This window comes from Triturus cristatus, chromosome 9 (assembly GCF_964204655.1).
Source record: "Triturus cristatus chromosome 9, aTriCri1.1, whole genome shotgun sequence".
NCBI lineage: Eukaryota > Metazoa > Chordata > Amphibia > Caudata > Salamandridae > Triturus > Triturus cristatus.
The window spans coordinates 234,145,806-234,163,546 of NC_140592.1; the positions used below are offsets into that span (position 1 = coordinate 234,145,806).

The 17,741-nt window shown below is 45.0% G+C and overlaps 1 protein-coding gene across 2 annotated transcripts in view; it reads right to left on the reverse strand.

The window, feature by feature from the left end:
* FBLN2 (fibulin 2) overlaps positions 1–17,741 on the reverse strand; it is a 630,642-nt gene that overhangs the window by 317,591 nt on the left and 295,310 nt on the right. For both annotated transcript variants that reach the window (XM_085624813.1, XM_085624812.1), the window contains exon 4: positions 11,907–12,036. In XM_085624813.1, coding sequence (XP_085480939.1) covers positions 11,907–12,036 — 130 coding nt within the window. The remainder of the gene's footprint in view (positions 1–11,906; positions 12,037–17,741) is intronic.

The following is a 17,741-nucleotide window of genomic DNA, read 5'->3' on the forward strand; positions in this document are numbered from 1 at the left end:
GTGAAATGACGTTGCACGTCGCAGCTAAATTGCTTGCAGCGCTGATCTGTGCCATTTCTTTGTAAATATGCCCCAATGTGTTTCACATTTTGAGACCTCAAAGACAAGAATGCAGACGTAGGCATCAATGATAAGGAAGGAACTGTTATCCATACAAATGAAGCAAGAACATTTGGAAAATCTGTTTTGTCATGCTAATTTGAGACAAATTGGTATTCCAGAGTAAAAAGAGAAGGGATCAGATCTAATTGAGTTTGTTATAATTTTATTTGTGAAAGAGCTAGTCTTATCCAATGTGATTAAGCTGAAATCTATGAATGAGCCAAATAAAGAGAGTTTTGCTGGGCACTCAGATGACTGATGTGCTGTTTCCTGCCAGAGGTGGGATCTGAGGTCTACATTCAAGAAGGGGCGGGGCACAGGCACAACAAATCAAGTAAGAGGACTGCAATTCTACTTGTGGACTATTTGATACACTCCAGGCAGTGAGCACCATTAATTAAATATACTAAATATACTCAAGAAAGTGTGGTTCAGTCGGATCTGAAGTTGAGCCAGCCAAAATGAAAGAAATAGAACACAACGCCTTTATTAGGTCTCGGCTAGCGAAGGCTGCGCTTGCGCAGTCTCGCTCGCGAGATTTAATGACTTTGAGAAGTGGGGCTTGAACCCGCCCCTCTTCTCTCCTCTTCTCCATTGGCTGGCCTCTTAAATGCTGGTCAGCCATTGGAGAAGAGCTTTGTCTCTCCAAACAAGCCCCGTCTTTTTCGGATTCGTGGGCGTGTTTTTTCGATTCTTTCTCTTTTTTCAAGCCCCGCCCCTTTCCGCCCCTTTTACACGTGGTGGGCGTGTTTGTTTGTTTTTTTAGTGTCGGAAGATTCGTCCATTTTGTGCGCGGTCGGAGCGGATGTGGGGTCGCCTCTTCCTTGCTGCTGGATTGGCGTTTCAAGTCCGGTGAGTACAAGCGTTAAGGTAACAATGTTGTTCCTGCTTGTTCCATCCTTCTTCCGTCTCCCTCCGCCCCCGCCCTCTTCCCCAATGCCCGTCCTCCTCGGCTCGGTCTCGCGCGCATCGCCTCCGCCCACTCCTGGTAACAGGGTAGAATCCGCTCAGCCTCACGGTCCGTGTTGAGCTGTGTTCGCATTTCACCCCCCCTGCGCCAGATATGACTGATGGGACACCATTTCATTTTCACGGATTGCAAATGTCCACGGCCCACCTGAAGTGTGGATGTGTGAGCCCCACATACAGATTCCTGTCTGCATATGAACTCCAAGAGAAGAAACTGCAGCTAGACATGTCTGCTGGCTGCACTGCTCTGGTGTCCCAGGAGGCGCGGACAGGTAGGATCAGGAGGGGGACACGTCGAGGATGACCAGGCTGAAAGCAAGGGAAGAGGCCGCCCTCTGTATACATTGCAAGGGACAGACGTATCTCCAGAAGTTGATGGAAGCACTGAACATAAACATGAGAGAGCAGCATGGCGAGTTTCTCTTTGCTTGCATGAGAAAGTCTAGAAATGCCCCCGCCCTTTTCCCCAGTGCCTGTCCTCCTCGGCTCGGTCTCGTGCGCATCACCTCTGCCCACTCCTGGTAACAGGGTAGAATCCGCTCAGCCTCACGGTCCGTGTTGAGCTGCTTTACGCCGTTTTTGTATAGCGCCTAGTTTAAAAATTGCTTCGTCTCTTGGCGTTGGTTCAGGGTGTAATAGAGTGCTGCACTTGGGATGGAGTACTGTAGAATGCTTCTCCGCTTTTTCCCACGTGTAAGAATTATGCGGAGAGGAATGCTGTGTTGTGGTCCAAGAATATGATGATGAATGCATCTTGTGTAATATCCCAACGGTTCTGTCAGTGACGGGTGCATTGTGCTTTCATTGTTATTCCTGAGTTAGGGCTGTGATTTTAAGAGTCTTATTTCTCAGCGGCAGATTTGGAGATTGATGGCGCTTTTGATTTCAGTGGATTGTGTGCCTTCATCAATGTGTGACGTACAGTATATGTTTGAAAGCCATCATTTGTGATACTTTCTTTGCTGCCCTATATTTTCAGGTGGAGGACCAAAGGGGGATTTTCACTTGGTAATTTCCCCTTTATCATGCAAAGGTGTCACTGTGTTACCTCTGCTCGGTACACTGAATTGTTTTTTGAAGGAACCATATTCACCTCAGGTCGTTGACCTTCTATAATTCTGAGATTTTATCTAAATTAATCTTGCATAGATTAAACTTTATGGCACCTATAAAAGCCCTGTAAGCTTGTGCCTCTTTTGTGCTGTTAATAGGTGCGCACGTTTTTTTAGCTCACCAGGCAGTATGGTTCCTTAGCCTTTCCTGGTATTAAATTCTTGGTGTGTCATCTCACTTGGCACTATAATGTGAGAAAATGCGAGAGTAGTGTTACAGTTCGTTCTAGTTGATTGCATGCATGAGTATGGTAATTGCTTACATACAGAACTCCACTGGCTCTCCTTGCAAGCCCACACCATCTTCAAAGCCATCTGCGTCAGCTGCCAAGTGGTCACGCCTGGCACCTCTGCCTCTCTGTAGAATGCTTCTCCGCTCTTTACCACGTGTAAGAATTATGCGGAGTGGAATGCTCCTCTGCTCAGTTTTGGTATTGGTGGTGAATGTGTCCTTGCTCACTTCTAGCGCTTTTATACAATTTGCGAGGCGCAAAGCATAGAATTCTTACCTCAGTCCTAATACTGCTCCTTTACACACTTCCTGGAAGGGTGTAGGACTGCTGAGAATGTTCGCCACTTACTTCTGGGAAATGTGAAGGATGTTCTGCTGTTCATGTCCGCTGAGATGTGATTCTCTTTTGTTCGCTGCATAATGCTAGTCTCCGTATGTCTTTAATGAAATCAAGATTCTCTCTGCATAATAATTGGAGAATCGTCATTCTCCTCTTACTCATGTGAATGACCTCCCCCCCTCACTACAAGGAATGATGTCTCTATATAGATCGCAAAATGGTGAAAAATCCTGGAGCACTTTTAAGAATACACCTCTGGTCACTCCTGGGAATTAAAGGCGGCGAGCCAACAAATTAGCTAGGGGCCGGGCTCTGCTTTAAGCTAGTGCAGGAGCCGAGCCTTAGAATATTTGACATGTAGATCATGTTGTAATATGATATGGTGTCTTCAATGTTAAAAAATGTGCTTCTTTAACCAGTGGAAGCGTTTCACTTCAGATTATATCTCTGTAAAACTGTAAGGTAGCACATAGGGTTAATGTGCCTGCAGCTAAGAACATGTACCATGCAGATCACAAAGTGCACATAATGTAAATAGGTCAGTGGGCTACTGCGTGTGTGTGTCTGTGTAGGTGGCTCTGTGGGTGGCTCTATTTGTGTGTGGGTTGCTCTATGTGTGTGGCTCTGTGTGTGGGTGCAAATGCAATAGGTCTCGCATTTGAGAGTGATTAAGCTATTGACATTGTACATAACAATGCCGTTTCTTTAACCCCTTCCCTGCGGCGGACATTCCGCCGCAGTGCTGGGGGGTGCGGGGGGGCAGCGCGGTGGGCCTGTGCTCATGACGGAGCCGCTCCGTCATGAGCCACGGTTGGGCTGTGCTCATGACGGAACGGTTCCGTCATGACTCCGCCCAGTTGCGTTGTCCCCCCGCACAGGCGGGGAAACAGCGCCGCGTAGGCGGAGCGGCCGCCAACGGGCGTGTCATGACGGAACCGTTCCGTCATGAGCACACGGCAACCGTGGCTCATGACGGAGCGGCTCCGTCATGAGCGGGGAAGGGGTTAAATGTTTTAAAAACAAAAACATAAACAAAAATAATGTCAAGAGCAATGCCAATAGCTCTAATTTTAACAATGCCAAGACCATTGCATTGTAAATGCTTGTTATATATTCATATAATGTTGATGTATAGGAAATAGAAGTGATTACTTCTCTTTCTTTAAAGTTTATATGGAGCAGCACACCATTCTCTACCCTAGCTACTGCAGGTAAACACATTTCAACCTAAATAATGTAATGAACAAAAATGGAATACAAAATACTATTAAAAGATGTCCATACAACATCTCCAACATTGGGTATAACCATGGCAGCCTTGAGAAAACCATGTACACAATAAGTCTAGTGCAGAAAGAAAGGGGCAGGAGACAGGGGTTGACAGAGAATTGAGGCAAACAATCTCCCTCAGGAAATTGTCACGAAAATGGCAGCATTAGGCAACAATCATCCCATGTGCCCATGCAGAGCAACATTTATTTCAAAAACTGGGTTTTTCAGTTTAGCTATCAAAATCAAACAGAGGGGATCATTAAAGGCCAAGAGACTGGAGACATTCTCGAACATATCACCAAGTACCAGGAATCAAAATGCTGATTGTGTTCATAACACAAACAAGCATTTACAATGCAATGGTCTCGGCAATATTATAGGTAGAGCTATTGGTATTGCTCATTATTTTTTTATCATTTTTGTATCCCTAAATAAATGGCATTGTCATTTCTATTGGCATTAGTTTTTTTTTGCATATGTGATACCTATTGCATTAGCAGAGAGAGAGTGAGGTATTGAAATAGAGAGTGAGGTAGTGAGAGAGAGTGAGGTAGATAGAGAGTGAGGTAGTGAAAGAGTGAGTTAGTGAGTGATGTATTTTCTGACCTAGTGAGATAGAAACAGTGAGTGATGTGAGATAGAGAAAGATTGAGGTAGTGAAAGAGAGAGTGAGGTAGTGAGGGATGTTGTGAGGTATTAAGATAGAAACAGAGAGTGATGTAGTGAGGTAGTGAAAGAGTGACTTAGTGTATTTGAGAGAGAGAGTGAGGTAGTGAGATAGAGAGAGTGAATTAGTGAGTTAGAAAGAGAGAGTGAATTTGCGAGGTAGTGAGAGAGTGATGTAGTGAAGTTTTGAGAGAGTGTGTTGTGATATAGTGAGGTAGTGAGAGTGAGATAGAAATAGATAGTGATGTAGTGATAGAGAGTGAGGTAGTGAGATAGAGAGAGAGTGCATATAATGTATTTTAACCTGCGTGATTATTGGGAAATCTGACGTACATACCCCCCCCCCCCCCAATCTTCCTGAAGAAGCTACCCCCTGTGCATTATGCGAGGCTGACTGCAAATAATCGAGTCCTGTATTTCACAAGAAGCATTGACCAATAACCACTGACAAGAAGACCTTGTGCCCCAAAAACTTGCCCAGGGCTGTCTGCCTTGCAGAATTAGCAGAATACCTGGGTTATTGTGGATATTGATTATTGGTATAAGATTTTCTTATATAGTTTGTTTTTTCTGAATATTCATAGGGTTTCAGAGACTTTTTATCAGTAGGCGATTTGGGCATGCGGCATTGATGTATTTTCTGTTTTTGTCATAGTACTAGAGTGCATGGCAGCTTCTGTTAATAGATTATTGTTCCTGAATATTGATAGAGTGCCTGTGAATTTTAATTAATGGGTTACTGTTTCTGAATATTGATTGTGTACGAGGCCTTGTATTGATAGGTCTGTTTCTGGATGGGGTGTTTGGGACATTGTACGAAAAGATTATGGCTATGTTCCTTACAGGTCTGTTCCTTCATGGAATCCTTAGATCAGGGGACACCAGATTGGGCGAGACCACCCGTGGTATTCACTGGGAGTGAATCAATGTAAAAGGCCTGCACATGGCCTAGTAATTTCTATATTGTTACTGTTGTGGCATCTAGAATGCTTAGAACCAACCACTCACGCACAAAGGTTTTCTCCTTAAGCCACTCACTGGTATAAAACTGGGAGTGGGGGATCCGAGAAGTGGCATGTTCACCCCCCTCTTCTGGGCGCTATATCTGATGCCGTTTCAGATTGAAGTACTGGATCTTACCCAGGAAGAGTGGCATAACTAAGGCCCCCCGCAGTGCGGGTGGCCCCCTCAGCACAGTAGCCTGGCCTGAGAACCCTTGAGTGAGGGGGGTGGGGCTTCAAGTTTGGGGACACCACTCCCCATGAATACTTCTGTAGCCTGGCCCGTGCAAGACCAGGAGAGACAGGCCCTCTGCAAGAAGGAAGCGGTGGGAGGTGGGGAAGGGCGGTCTGTGTTTGTGGCCTGTTAGCCACCGAGCCCAAAGTTGTGAGGCTCCCAAGAGGCAGAACTTCAGATGGTCGTTAAAACATAAAAGGTAGATAGACTCGTGAACATGTGTGACGCAGGTCTCGGAAGTGAACGAGAGACTGCGGAACTGTGGGGATAAAACCACCCTAACCAGGCTTGGGGTGTTTTGTTTTAGGAAAGGCACAATGTCGGCGGATATAGTCGCTCCTGGTGACACGAGGGAGCACCTGAGACACACAGCAAAGGGCGCGTGCAGCTCTCTGCACACAGGCCACACACAGCAGCCTCTAAACACTGTTCTTCTGCATAAACTGCCAGTGTCGTATTCAACCCTAGCTTTTAACCAACTTATCAATCAGTCAGGGGCTTGTAAAGCGCTACTACTCACCCATGAGGGTCTTAAAGCACTGGGTAAGGGGGGGGTAATCTTTGCTTTAAAGACTCGTGGGGGGTATGTAGGATGTATGACACTCTCGGACTCAAAACAAACAGAGCTGAAACAGGCGGTGCTAGGAATTTTTTTTACGGATGGCGCTGGTGGTGGTGCCAAATTTGGTTTTGCCCTTGGGGCTATTTACACAAAGCCCCCCATGTGTTGGTATGCTTGTTGGGGTGGTTGTACGCAAGGCGGATTCTAGTATGCCAATGGTTGCGAATTAAGTGCTGGCAGCTGTTGTATTAAAGCAACCTTCCACACAGCACTTAGCAGCGCTGGCGTAACTCAAAATACCCCCCTCCCCCACCGCAAGATGTGATGGGGGGGGCTGAGACTCCCACGTCACAAATATTCAGATGTCTGGGGCTGAAAGGGGCCCTTAGAGATTGGGGGTGGCTGCGTTTGGCCCCTGACACTCCGTGGATCACTGTGCCGTTCCTCTCAGGCGCTGTGCACACATGGGTGACTCCACCTCCCTCGAATCCACACAAAGGCGGCCGGGCCCGCTAGAGAACAAGAGCGTGTCCGGGAGGGCCTGCGCCCTTCCACGCAGGGCTGAGAGCCGAACCCCGGGGGTCAACACTGTGGAGCCGCGAGGATATCAGCGAGATTCCGAGGAGGGGGGCGGGGCAAGGGGCATACACGAGCACACAAGCTTCTCTAAATAAAAAAAACCACATACTACTCAGGCAGTTTCAAACCAGCAATCGCGCACACGGTAACCAAACAGGAAGAAGCAGTCACCACGGAGGCAGACACACAAACTACTGCAGAAACAGCCACACAAACAGACACAGCACATGCATAGACACATTCCTGATATCACCTGCATGACTTGGCTCGAGATGCCAGGGACGCTCCCTTGGCTCGCAGCCGACACCGCGCCAGCGACAGATGCAACCGCGAGGCAGCGGTACATAACTGGGGAGCGAACTGGTTCCGGGACAAGAGGCTAGAGATGTCTGAAGAGAGCGCACTGAAAAGGAGATGACGGAGCGAGAAGGGAGCGAAAGAAAGGGAAGAGAAAACGAGAGAGGGGAAACGCACGTGGGCAACTGAGTTTTATGGCTCCGGCGGCCATGTTAATGTGACAACCCAAACAAGGCAGAGCAAAAGGCAAGCACACCACTGCCTTTCTCCGAGGCAAAGCAGAAATGTCTTGTAGAAACGCAGTGGCGTTTTCGGATTCGGGGGTGTGTTTCTTTTTCTCTCCTCTTGCCATTGGCTGGAGGAGAGAAAAACACGCCTAAAAAAGGGCGTGGCTAAAAAGTGGAAAGAACAGCACGGAACACGCCCCCGAATCTGAAAAAGACGGAGCCTATTTGGAGGGACGGCTCTCTCCTCCAATGGCTGGCCTCCGTTTAGGAAGCCAGCCAATGGAGGAAAAGCAAAAAGAGAGGCGGGCTAAATAGCCACTCTAAGAAACATAAGATCTCCGGACTTCCGGTTCTGCCTTCGGCAGACCAGACGGTCCTCGACCTAAAAACAGTTAGGAAGCCTGATGCAATACTACAATGAGGACACTCAGATCTACATCTGCAAACCTACTCAAATTGCCTGGTTTTAAACTTAAAGGGGAAGTCTGCAACGGTATTAGGTGCAAAGGCTTGGAATTTTATGCCAAACAAATTGAGATCTATGGAATCTAAAATGCAGTTTAGGAAGGCCCTAAAGACCTGAATTTATAGAAACCCGACGAATCGTGCCTTGCCTTCATCTAGGTCTCCATTCTCCACTGCTAAGTTTGTTATCTGTACAGCGCCAGGAGGCTCCTTTGGGAGTGACAGTTCGCACTTTATAAATGCCACCTTACATTTCATTGATGCACCCGTGAAACCCAGATTCACATGAAATTTCCTAGCCGTCTATCATATATAATCTATTCAATCTAAATGTACAAAATACCCTTAAAGATAAATCATTCCTTATGCTCAGCTGCTATCAATCTTTTTATTTCATTGATGATAATTCATCTATTAGCCAGTATTAAACGCCTTAGATTTTATGAGAAACCCATTTTATTGACCTCCCTACTAGAGGTGCCAGAAAACAAATAACAATCTCAGTTTTTTTTATTTATGTGCATTCAAATTAATTAGGAACTGTCCTAAAATTGTCTTCTATCGCTTTTAGTCACAGATTATTGGGTATTTTAATAACTATTGATAACACTGGGATTAACCGTCTTTCAAGATACAAGGACATCATCTTTCTTTTTCTGTCTCTTTCATCACTTGGCATTCCCCGATAGCCTATAAGTAGTGAAACATGCACTAATTCCAGGATGAATCATATTTAGAGTGAAGCAAATATGTTTCAACTCAGGGACCAGGTTTCATTGCTACATAATTCTCAGTCACACCAATATAAAGTAGTATAGTCTCATCCAATGTAATTTGTATGGATTGCATTTTTTATCGGATTACAGTTTTTCTAATTTTTTAAGCAATTTTTTGTTGAGACATTTTCAGCAGCTAAATATCTTCGGCAACATATTTTTTAATATAATTGCAAGCAGCCCTCTCAATTTCAGCAAATAAAAAGTTGCCTTCTCGCTACCTAGTTGAGCTAAATTGCAGTTTTGCCATTGATAATCCCCTGAGGGTTGGGTCCAGCCTATCTAAGCTAAATTACTTTTGAAACTATCCATCCACCCAGAGGATTGAGAATAAAGCCAAATAATCCTACAGAATGTTCCCCTCCACTCATCAGACATGTTCCTTGATAGGAGTAGTATCCGACATCTGAAAAATGGTGCTTTATACAGGATTGTTGAGTAAATTAACCCATACCACTATGAATACGTCCATCTATTCATTAACTCTACATTTTGATATTTCCGTATGGAAAAATTCTATCTCCAACTCACTCAGGGTTGGCACTATGGGTGTCCTTTGATGTCTCAAAATGCATATCTGTGCTACTGTTAGTGAAGGGGTAATCCATCTATGCCAATGGTTGGTAATCTGTTTGATACTAGAGGTCTCATGCAGCACAGCTAGCTATGAAAAGGCAGTAAATACAAAACCATCAGAAAATGATATACTTTTCCCAAAAAACGGATAGTAAGGACCTGATTACACGTTGTATGGTTCAGGGGTGCCAATATTACATGGTGTGGGGTCAACAACTCCAACCAGGAGTTGCACTCCTGCACTGTGCAATTATGAGTTTCCCACCATGCAGACCCAGAATTGCCAGGTCTATTCCTCATGGTTATTCGTAACTCTGAGCACAATTCTGCTTCTCTGAGAAGCTGATAAATGGAGAACAATTAAGCTGAACGTGGAGGTCTTAATGGTGTCTTGGGTCTACGTATGCTGTGGCTGGACTAGGACTAATGTATTGCATACTTGTTGTGCCATAGAAGGAGGTTGGGCAGTGCTTGTGGTGGTAGCCACTGTATGGACCCACACTTGATATCACTGATTGGCATTGTTTTCTGGTAAAATCAGTCACGTTGTTCTTGCACTCTGTAATTCTGGGTGAGGGAACACCGAGGCACTGGTAGAAGGGTACAGCTACCTCCCACAGGGATACTGAAGGTGAAGAGAATGCTTTAATCAATTTGTAATCTGCCCCTAAGTATATAACCTTGTTACAGTATTTATAAATGCCAACCTGTCACTATCCGTCTTAAACTTATCCTAAAAATCCGAATTGGCATAAAGTGTACATTGCAGATTGTGTGTAATAACTTACAAACCACCCCAAGTTTTAGTTTCTATATGCATCTCTAGAGAAAGAATAAATATGAAAATTTCTGCAAAGTAAATAAAGCAACTATTTTCTTACATTAATATATATGTCACCTAATCTGATTCCCATGTAATTGCTAAAATTTTGTTTCCAGGTATCTCAGGGTCTCCTGCCACATGTTGTCACTTGCTAGAAGCATTAGATGGTCCCCTATCCATGTGTAATTGCTTTCTACTAATGGATGGAATTTAACATTTATGCTCTGTTTTCCATATAAAAACGTAGAACGGGAGATATTTGCCACATGTGATAAATAAATACCTCATCCTGGTCTAATGGTATTCCTCTTGTAGAAAATACCCCGACGTTTTCAGACAAACTCATAATGGGTGCCTAAGTTTGATTTTTGTGCATGGATGACCATTTTTTCCCTTTTCATATTTTGCATACTACTTACTCTTTGCTAACTAAGTTGCAGCTGCTGATGTTTAGTTGATGTTCTGTGAACTGCTGCTTAAAGTGTCAGCAGGTCGTTCTGGGCCAGGAGTGCTGGATCTAAGTCAGCTGGACCCAAGTCAGATTTTCAGAATGTTCACATAAATTCAAAAGAATTAAAATTGAACTCATTTACTTAGTCATTGCTTATTTTGAAAATCTGTCACAGATCTGGTCCATTGGGTCATTTGTTAGTCCACCGTTATATAATTCACAGTTGCTAAAATCTGGACACTGAGGGGCCCATTACGATGGCGGGCGGATCGGCACCGCCGGGTCAGATTATGATGGTGGTGGTGTGAAAATCCGTCTGCCGCTTTTCCGCCTGTAGCAGTCCGCCCGCTGGCCTGGTGGGCGGAGCTGGACTGCCAAAATGGTGGCGGTGCCTAGCTTTCTCCGCCATCTGGATTAGGATGCATGCGGAAGCCAGCTTTTCTGCGGCGGTCTCTCCGCTATGCAAAGGCTGGCGGGGATTGTGTTTGGGGGCCCCCTCGTGTTGGGGGTGTGTGGGTGCACTGGGGGTACCCATGGTACCCCCCTACATTTCACTGCACCAAGTGGCAGGCACAGTGCAGTTCCTGCCACGTAGTGCTGTGAAATGCTCAACATGCTCATTTTTGCGACGCCAGCACCGCCCGCCACAAGATTAACGCTGTGGAATCCGACCGCTGCAGTGGTGGGCCCATCATGATATAACAGGCGGGACCCATGCACGCATGGCGGACAGGCCCAATCCCGCTATGGTGGCGGCCAGAAAAAATCTGACCGGCATTGTAATGGGCCCCTCTGTACCTATTATAAGGATTTCACCCTTGATGATTTGGCCATTTACTTCTCACGATACAACCTAATGGGGAACATTTTTTAAATGTGTTCTCTGATTGGCCCCGCAATGTAGTTTTGTCTCTTCCAAGAGTTTTTTTTCAGAAAGCCTCTTATATTGAGTAAAACACGTCAACGGTATTGAAAATGAAACACTGTAAAAATGAAAGTCCAAAAGCGCTTGATACCTAAAACTGCACTTCAATTGAAACTTAAGTAAAAAATATAGTTTTACTGAAGGCAAAATTGCATACACTTACAGTACAAGACTACAAAGGTTACATAACGTGCATTTTGTAAAAAAAAAAAAAAAGAATACAAACTGAAATTATGGAAACTTCCTTCAAATGGAGAACAATAAGATTTGTAAAAAAAAAAGTAGAATGGTCTCACCTTATAATAAGATCCTCCACACGTGTCAGTGTCATCAGTCACACAAAAATCCCCTTCTCTGGCTGCGATCATGCCAGCCACACAGCTGTTTTCTTTTAAGTAGGATACACAGCAATGATTCTGAGCAATTCTGCAATGGAAAAACAGGACTAGGCATCAGCTGAGATATATACCATAATGCTCACTGGTTACAGGTGCAGGGTTACCAGATATACGAACAGATATGCATTGTATACATAAATCTGCAGACATAATGCACAGATTACACACATATTTCACAATGGAAAAATTGAATGATAATGTGAAGATAGTCCAGATCATCTGAAGCACTGGCGAATATAGCGCAGGAAGCAAGAGGTTTCCAAATACATCAAATATCGATTAGGGTCGATGTGAATTAGCCTGGCGGAGTTCTTTAAGTGACGAGACATACATCTGCTAACATTATGTATGTTAGTATGTATGTATACATCGATGTAACTATCCATCTATGTATTACAATTTCTTTTATAATTGTCCTGATGGATTCCTAGCACTGAGCTCCAAATAAAGTAAATACTTGACAGAAAAAAGAGTTTAAAGGATGTCTAAATGGCCAAAGGAAACAAGTGAATATAACTCTGGGAGAAAAAAAGAGTCTCCCAGAAATATCAACAGCAGGGCACCCCAACCGAAAATATCTTTCCAAACTTATGATTTCATCAGAAATTTGATATTCAGTCAATGTACCAGTGGCTGAGCACATATCCCATGTATATCAATAGTGGGTAATCGTACTGTGAAAGATAACATACCAGTAGGTTATGAAACTTAATAAATAATGTTTACATTTTAAAACACTGTTGCATAATTAATTAGTGGAGCGTTTGATTATAATAAAATATTGAATCAATCAATCAAACCAGATTTGTAAAGCTTGGTTAATCACCCGTGATGGTATCCAGGTGCTGTGGATTGTGCTGCGGAGGCTCAGTCCTACAGCCAGGTCTTGAGTCTTTGCCTGAATTCTAGTAGCAAGGGTGTGGTCCAGCGTTGAAGAGGGAGGTCGTTTCAGGCCTTGGCCACAAGGTACGAGAAAGAGCGATCTCTGCTGTGGCTTCGACATATGTGAGGGGTGTGAGCAAGGTGAAGGGAGCTGGAGCACATGTGTAAGGCTTTGTAGGTGTGGATAAGCATCTTGAAGTGGCATCTCTTCTGAATGGGGTGCCACTGGAGCTTCGTCAGGTGGGGGATGATGTGGACCCACTTGGGGAGGTTGAAGTTCAGTCTGGCCTGTATTGTCTGTTGTCTCTTCAGGAGGTGCAAGTTGATTTCTGTGTAGATTGCCTTGCCATAGGCCAGCCTGCTGGTGACCAGGGCTTGGATGTGGTATGTCTGGTGTTAACTGGGAGCCATCAGAAATTTTTGCACAGCATGCGACGAGTGAGGAAGTAGGATTCTCTGGGTTCTTCCGGTGAGGAAGCAAGCAATCCACCTGATGGCATCTCCCTGAATTTTAATGTGGTCAAAGAGGATCAAGGCCGCTGTTTCCCTAGGTCCAGGAGGGCTCTTATGTCATCTCTGGAGGTGATGAAGGTGGTTTTGGTTCTGTGGTTGGGGCGCAATTCAGAGTGGGAGATGTCCAGGAGGTTGTTGTTCTTCAGGTGTTCCATGAGTTGGCGGTTGATGGCTTTCTTGAGCACCTTGGAGGGAAAGAGGAGAAGAGAGATAGGGTGGAAGTTCTTGAGTTCTCTCTGGTTGGCGGATGGCTTCTTGAGAAAGGGCTTGACCTCAGCATGTTTCCATTAGTTGGGAAAGGTGGCCGTGGCGATGGATGCGTTGAAGATAGTGGTGAGTTCTTTATTGATGTTTTGCTCCCAAGGTTGAAAATGTGGTGGAGATAGGGGTCTAGTGGTGCTCTTGAGACGACGGAGTTAATGATGTCTGTGGTGTTTTGAGTGGTGAACTCGTCCCAGGTGGTTAGTGTCAAGCGTACCTCTTCAAAAAATTCCACAGGAGGAGAAGCTGAACCCAGTGCCCGTCCATCAGTATTTACACTGATAAGGGGAAAGGGGAAGTGGATGGAGAAATAAAAGAGACTACCTTGTAGAGTATGATATCACAGCTATTCTTGGATTTCAATCTTTTCCTCATATTTATGGGTTATGCTGTATTCAGCACCTACATTTTTAAGTATAAAATTCACAAGAACATTTCTTATATATATATTTCTCATTTCAAACTCATTACACCACATAACATGTATATATATAAATATACATTTGCCTAATATACACAAAATTGCAAGGCTTGAGCCACTCTCTCATCAATAATAATTGGCGCTAGTTCTTGTGAAAAAAACTGGTTGAAGTTTAAACTTGTCTTTAAAAAATGTTGAACAATTTCAAATCATGTTCAAATGATTTCCAGCATATAAAAAAAGTTTCCAATAGAATGGAAAGTTTTTTTAAGAGATCTAAATGATATACAATGGAAGAGCTTGTCCTTGTTTCTCATAGCTTCACATGAAATTAGCTCAATGACTCCATCAGCAATATTGCTTCTAGTATTTTTTGACTGAAAACTCCAATGTCTTTAAAGATGGAATGGAGAGAATGTCTTACCAGATAGTCAGCTGAGATACTACTCTTCTGTGGTAAAAACTAATACATAGCCGACCTGAATGAGAAGAAGACTGAGACACTACTCCTTTCACAATTCATGAGTTTCTGTCAGGATTTGCTGCAACGTAAATTCACAAGATTTCTGCTCAAATGCAGAGTAGAGATACTAATCTGCATGCGGTACACAAGCGTCGAAAAATGAACACTATTTCTTCCTTGATTCTCTGTCAAATCTCCTCATAAGAGAGGCACGAAGAAGAGACACTACCTGTGGCTCAAAAAGGTTTAGTTGAAGTGTGACGTTTCATACCTGAGCGTGCGTGTTGAAGAGATCTCAACACTACACGCACTCAGAAGTGAATGCTGACCTCGTTTTCACATCAGACGTCCACCATTTTTTTTAACCAAGTGTGGTGGAGACTGACAGCAAGTGCAAAATAAATTTTAAATTAACTTTGTAAATGACTGTGTGAATTTCCAATGTGTGTATTTGTGTGCTCCCTTCAGTCTGAAGCCTTTCTTTTGTTTTTGATGCTGAAACACTAACTTCCACTACCATGCTCCTGACAGTTAGCAGGTGGTCGGGGTTTGGTTCTGTGGGAGCAATGAGGATTAGGATGTCAGCAGTGGTCGGTTGGGGTGCTCAGCTCTTGTAGATGTTGAAGATCTTTTGGTGGATGAAGTCTGCCAGGGTGTCACAGAGCTCCTGGGAGAGGGCGTTGATGTTTTTGGAGGCTGAGGGGTTGGTGATCTCTCTGACAATGTTGAATAGTTCTTTACTGCAGTTAGCGCTGGCCTCGATGTGGTTGGTAAGGACACTCCTCTTTGTCTTATTCAGGAGTTGATAGTATTGGTTGAGAGATGTTTTGTAGGCAGTGCTGTCTGTGGAGTTCTAGCTGGTGAGCCACCTTCTCTCAAGTTGCTTGCAGTCATGCTTAGGGGTTCTTAGTTCGCAGTGTACCAGCTTGCCTGCTTGGAGGGTCTTTTTGGTTTTGCGAGCTTGATGTGGGTGAGTGTGTCAGCACAATAGTTGATCCAGGAGGAGAAGTTCATGACAGCCTGTTCCAGGTTGATAGAGGTCTTTAACACATGAAACTACTTGAGGTTATTTAGTGTCCCTGTCACCCTTTAGTAATTAGGACTTCTTTTGGAGAGGGTCATCAAAAGATTTTTGAGAGGTCATCTCACCCTTAACCTATCAAGGCATGCTTCATCATTTGACGACCTCTCACACTGGAGGAGTAACAGCGCCACCCCAGCGGACTCAACCAAGGGCAGCTATTCATAACCTTCTGAGAAATCTGTTGCCAGGACAAAGTCTAGGGTCCTGTTGATTTGGTAGGAAAATGAGTTGTTAAAAATACCTAGAGGTATACATAAAACCTACTTTATTAAAGAGTACCTCTGGTATCGTTAAAAAATTGAATGTTGGGTTATAGCGTGAAAATCAATGAATCACTTAACCCCATGTTAGTTATTTTGTTACCAACATGTTTCGACCCCTATGATAGCCTAAAAGGTCTCGGGTCTTCTTCAGGGAAAAAATAATTATAGATAGTGATGTAGATACAGTGTGCATGCAGGGAAAATACTCAACCGCTGCCAGCTCCCTCGTGCTGTTTGCACCATCTGAGGTATGCTATTCTACAGGCTTCATGGTACATTGTGGGGAGCACAGCCTCCATAGCAACACATTTGTCAGAAAGTCAGCGCTTCCACTACACCTACAGGTGCCACCTTCAATGCCGTATTGATAGAGGTGTCCAGATGGCAGCAGTTGAGGGCGTCAGTCCATTGGGTTTCTGACACTTTGTTCCAGCTTCCTTGAGTGGTGCAGGGCTGTCTGGTGGTGGTGCTGGGGGGCCATGAGAAGATGAAATGTGTGTGGTCTGTCCAGGTGAGTTTGGTGATGTGGCTGTACTTAATGGGGTTGAGTATGTGTCCTGCAATGTGCGTGGAGTTGGTGACTAGTTGAGTGAGACCGAGGGTGTTCATGCTTTGGAGGAGTTTGACAGTGTTCGTGTTATCTGGGTCATCGAGGTGGAAATTGATGCCTCTGAGTAAAATGTAGGTATGTAGGCGAGCGTGCCTCTGATGGTGGTTTTGTCACCAGTGAAGAGTTGGAAGTTGAGGTGTTCCTTGATCGGGGTGGCGTCATCTGTAGTGGTGGTGCAGTGGGTTGTTTCTGTGTGAATGATAGCGATCCCACCTCCAAGTTTGCTGATGCAGTCTCAATGTGTTACCTTGTAGCCGACGGGTGTGGCTAAGGCCATTTCGGGGGCGGATGCGGGTTGAGCCAAATCTCAGTGAGGAAGATGATGTCAGGGTGAGGAAGGCGGTGGTGTCTCAGATATCAGTGGTGTGTTTGCAGAGAGATCGTGCATTGAGCAGGAGGCAGTGGAGATGTTTTGGAGCGGTAGTGGTGGGTGTGGTGGTGGTTGCCGTATGCGCAGGTGATCCAGTGTTGCAGGCAGACAGGCAGTGCCGGGAGGCAAAAGGTCCTACAGTAGACCAAGGCGAAGTGCAGCAGCAGTGGTTGCTGTGATGTCCTGGGCTCATATCTCCGAGCTCTGAGGCAGTGTAGCTTTGAGTGGTGGGAGCGCCAGGGTTCCTAGTGCTGGGTGCAGTCCAGGCACGGATGGGTGAAGACAGACTTGCCTTTGGTGTGCTGGCGGAACATGGTCTCCATTAAGTAGGTCCTGGGAGGAGGAAGGGTTGCTGGGAGGTGGAAAGTGGGTGCGAAAGGAACAGCAAAACAGGGGGAAAAAGTGAGAGGAGGTGATTGAGCAGTGGGAACAGAATACAGAGTACAGAAAGGAAAAATAATCGGAGAAATAGCAATGAGGTGCAGAGATAAGAAAACTGACGCGATACAACACAGAGGCTATTAAAACAAGTTGTTGGCTATACGGGAGGGAAATTCAGCAATGTTACAGCATGAGAACAATAAGCTACTATGTAGTCAATTACAGTAAAAGGCTATGCTGTGAAAATGATACCGTTAGCTCTAGCAGAGTGTACAATGCAGGAAAACAGGCGGCTGTGGGCGAGCGAGTGGCATTCAGCTAGGGGAGCGGCCACGAGGATCTGCTCAATGGAGTCGTGCTGCCGCCTCCATTAAGTAGGTCCTGGGAGAAGGTAGGGGTGCTGGGAGGTGGGAAGCGGGATGGAAAAGATCGGCAAAACAGCAGGACAAAGTGAGCAGAGCATGGGAGCGACGGGAACAGAATAC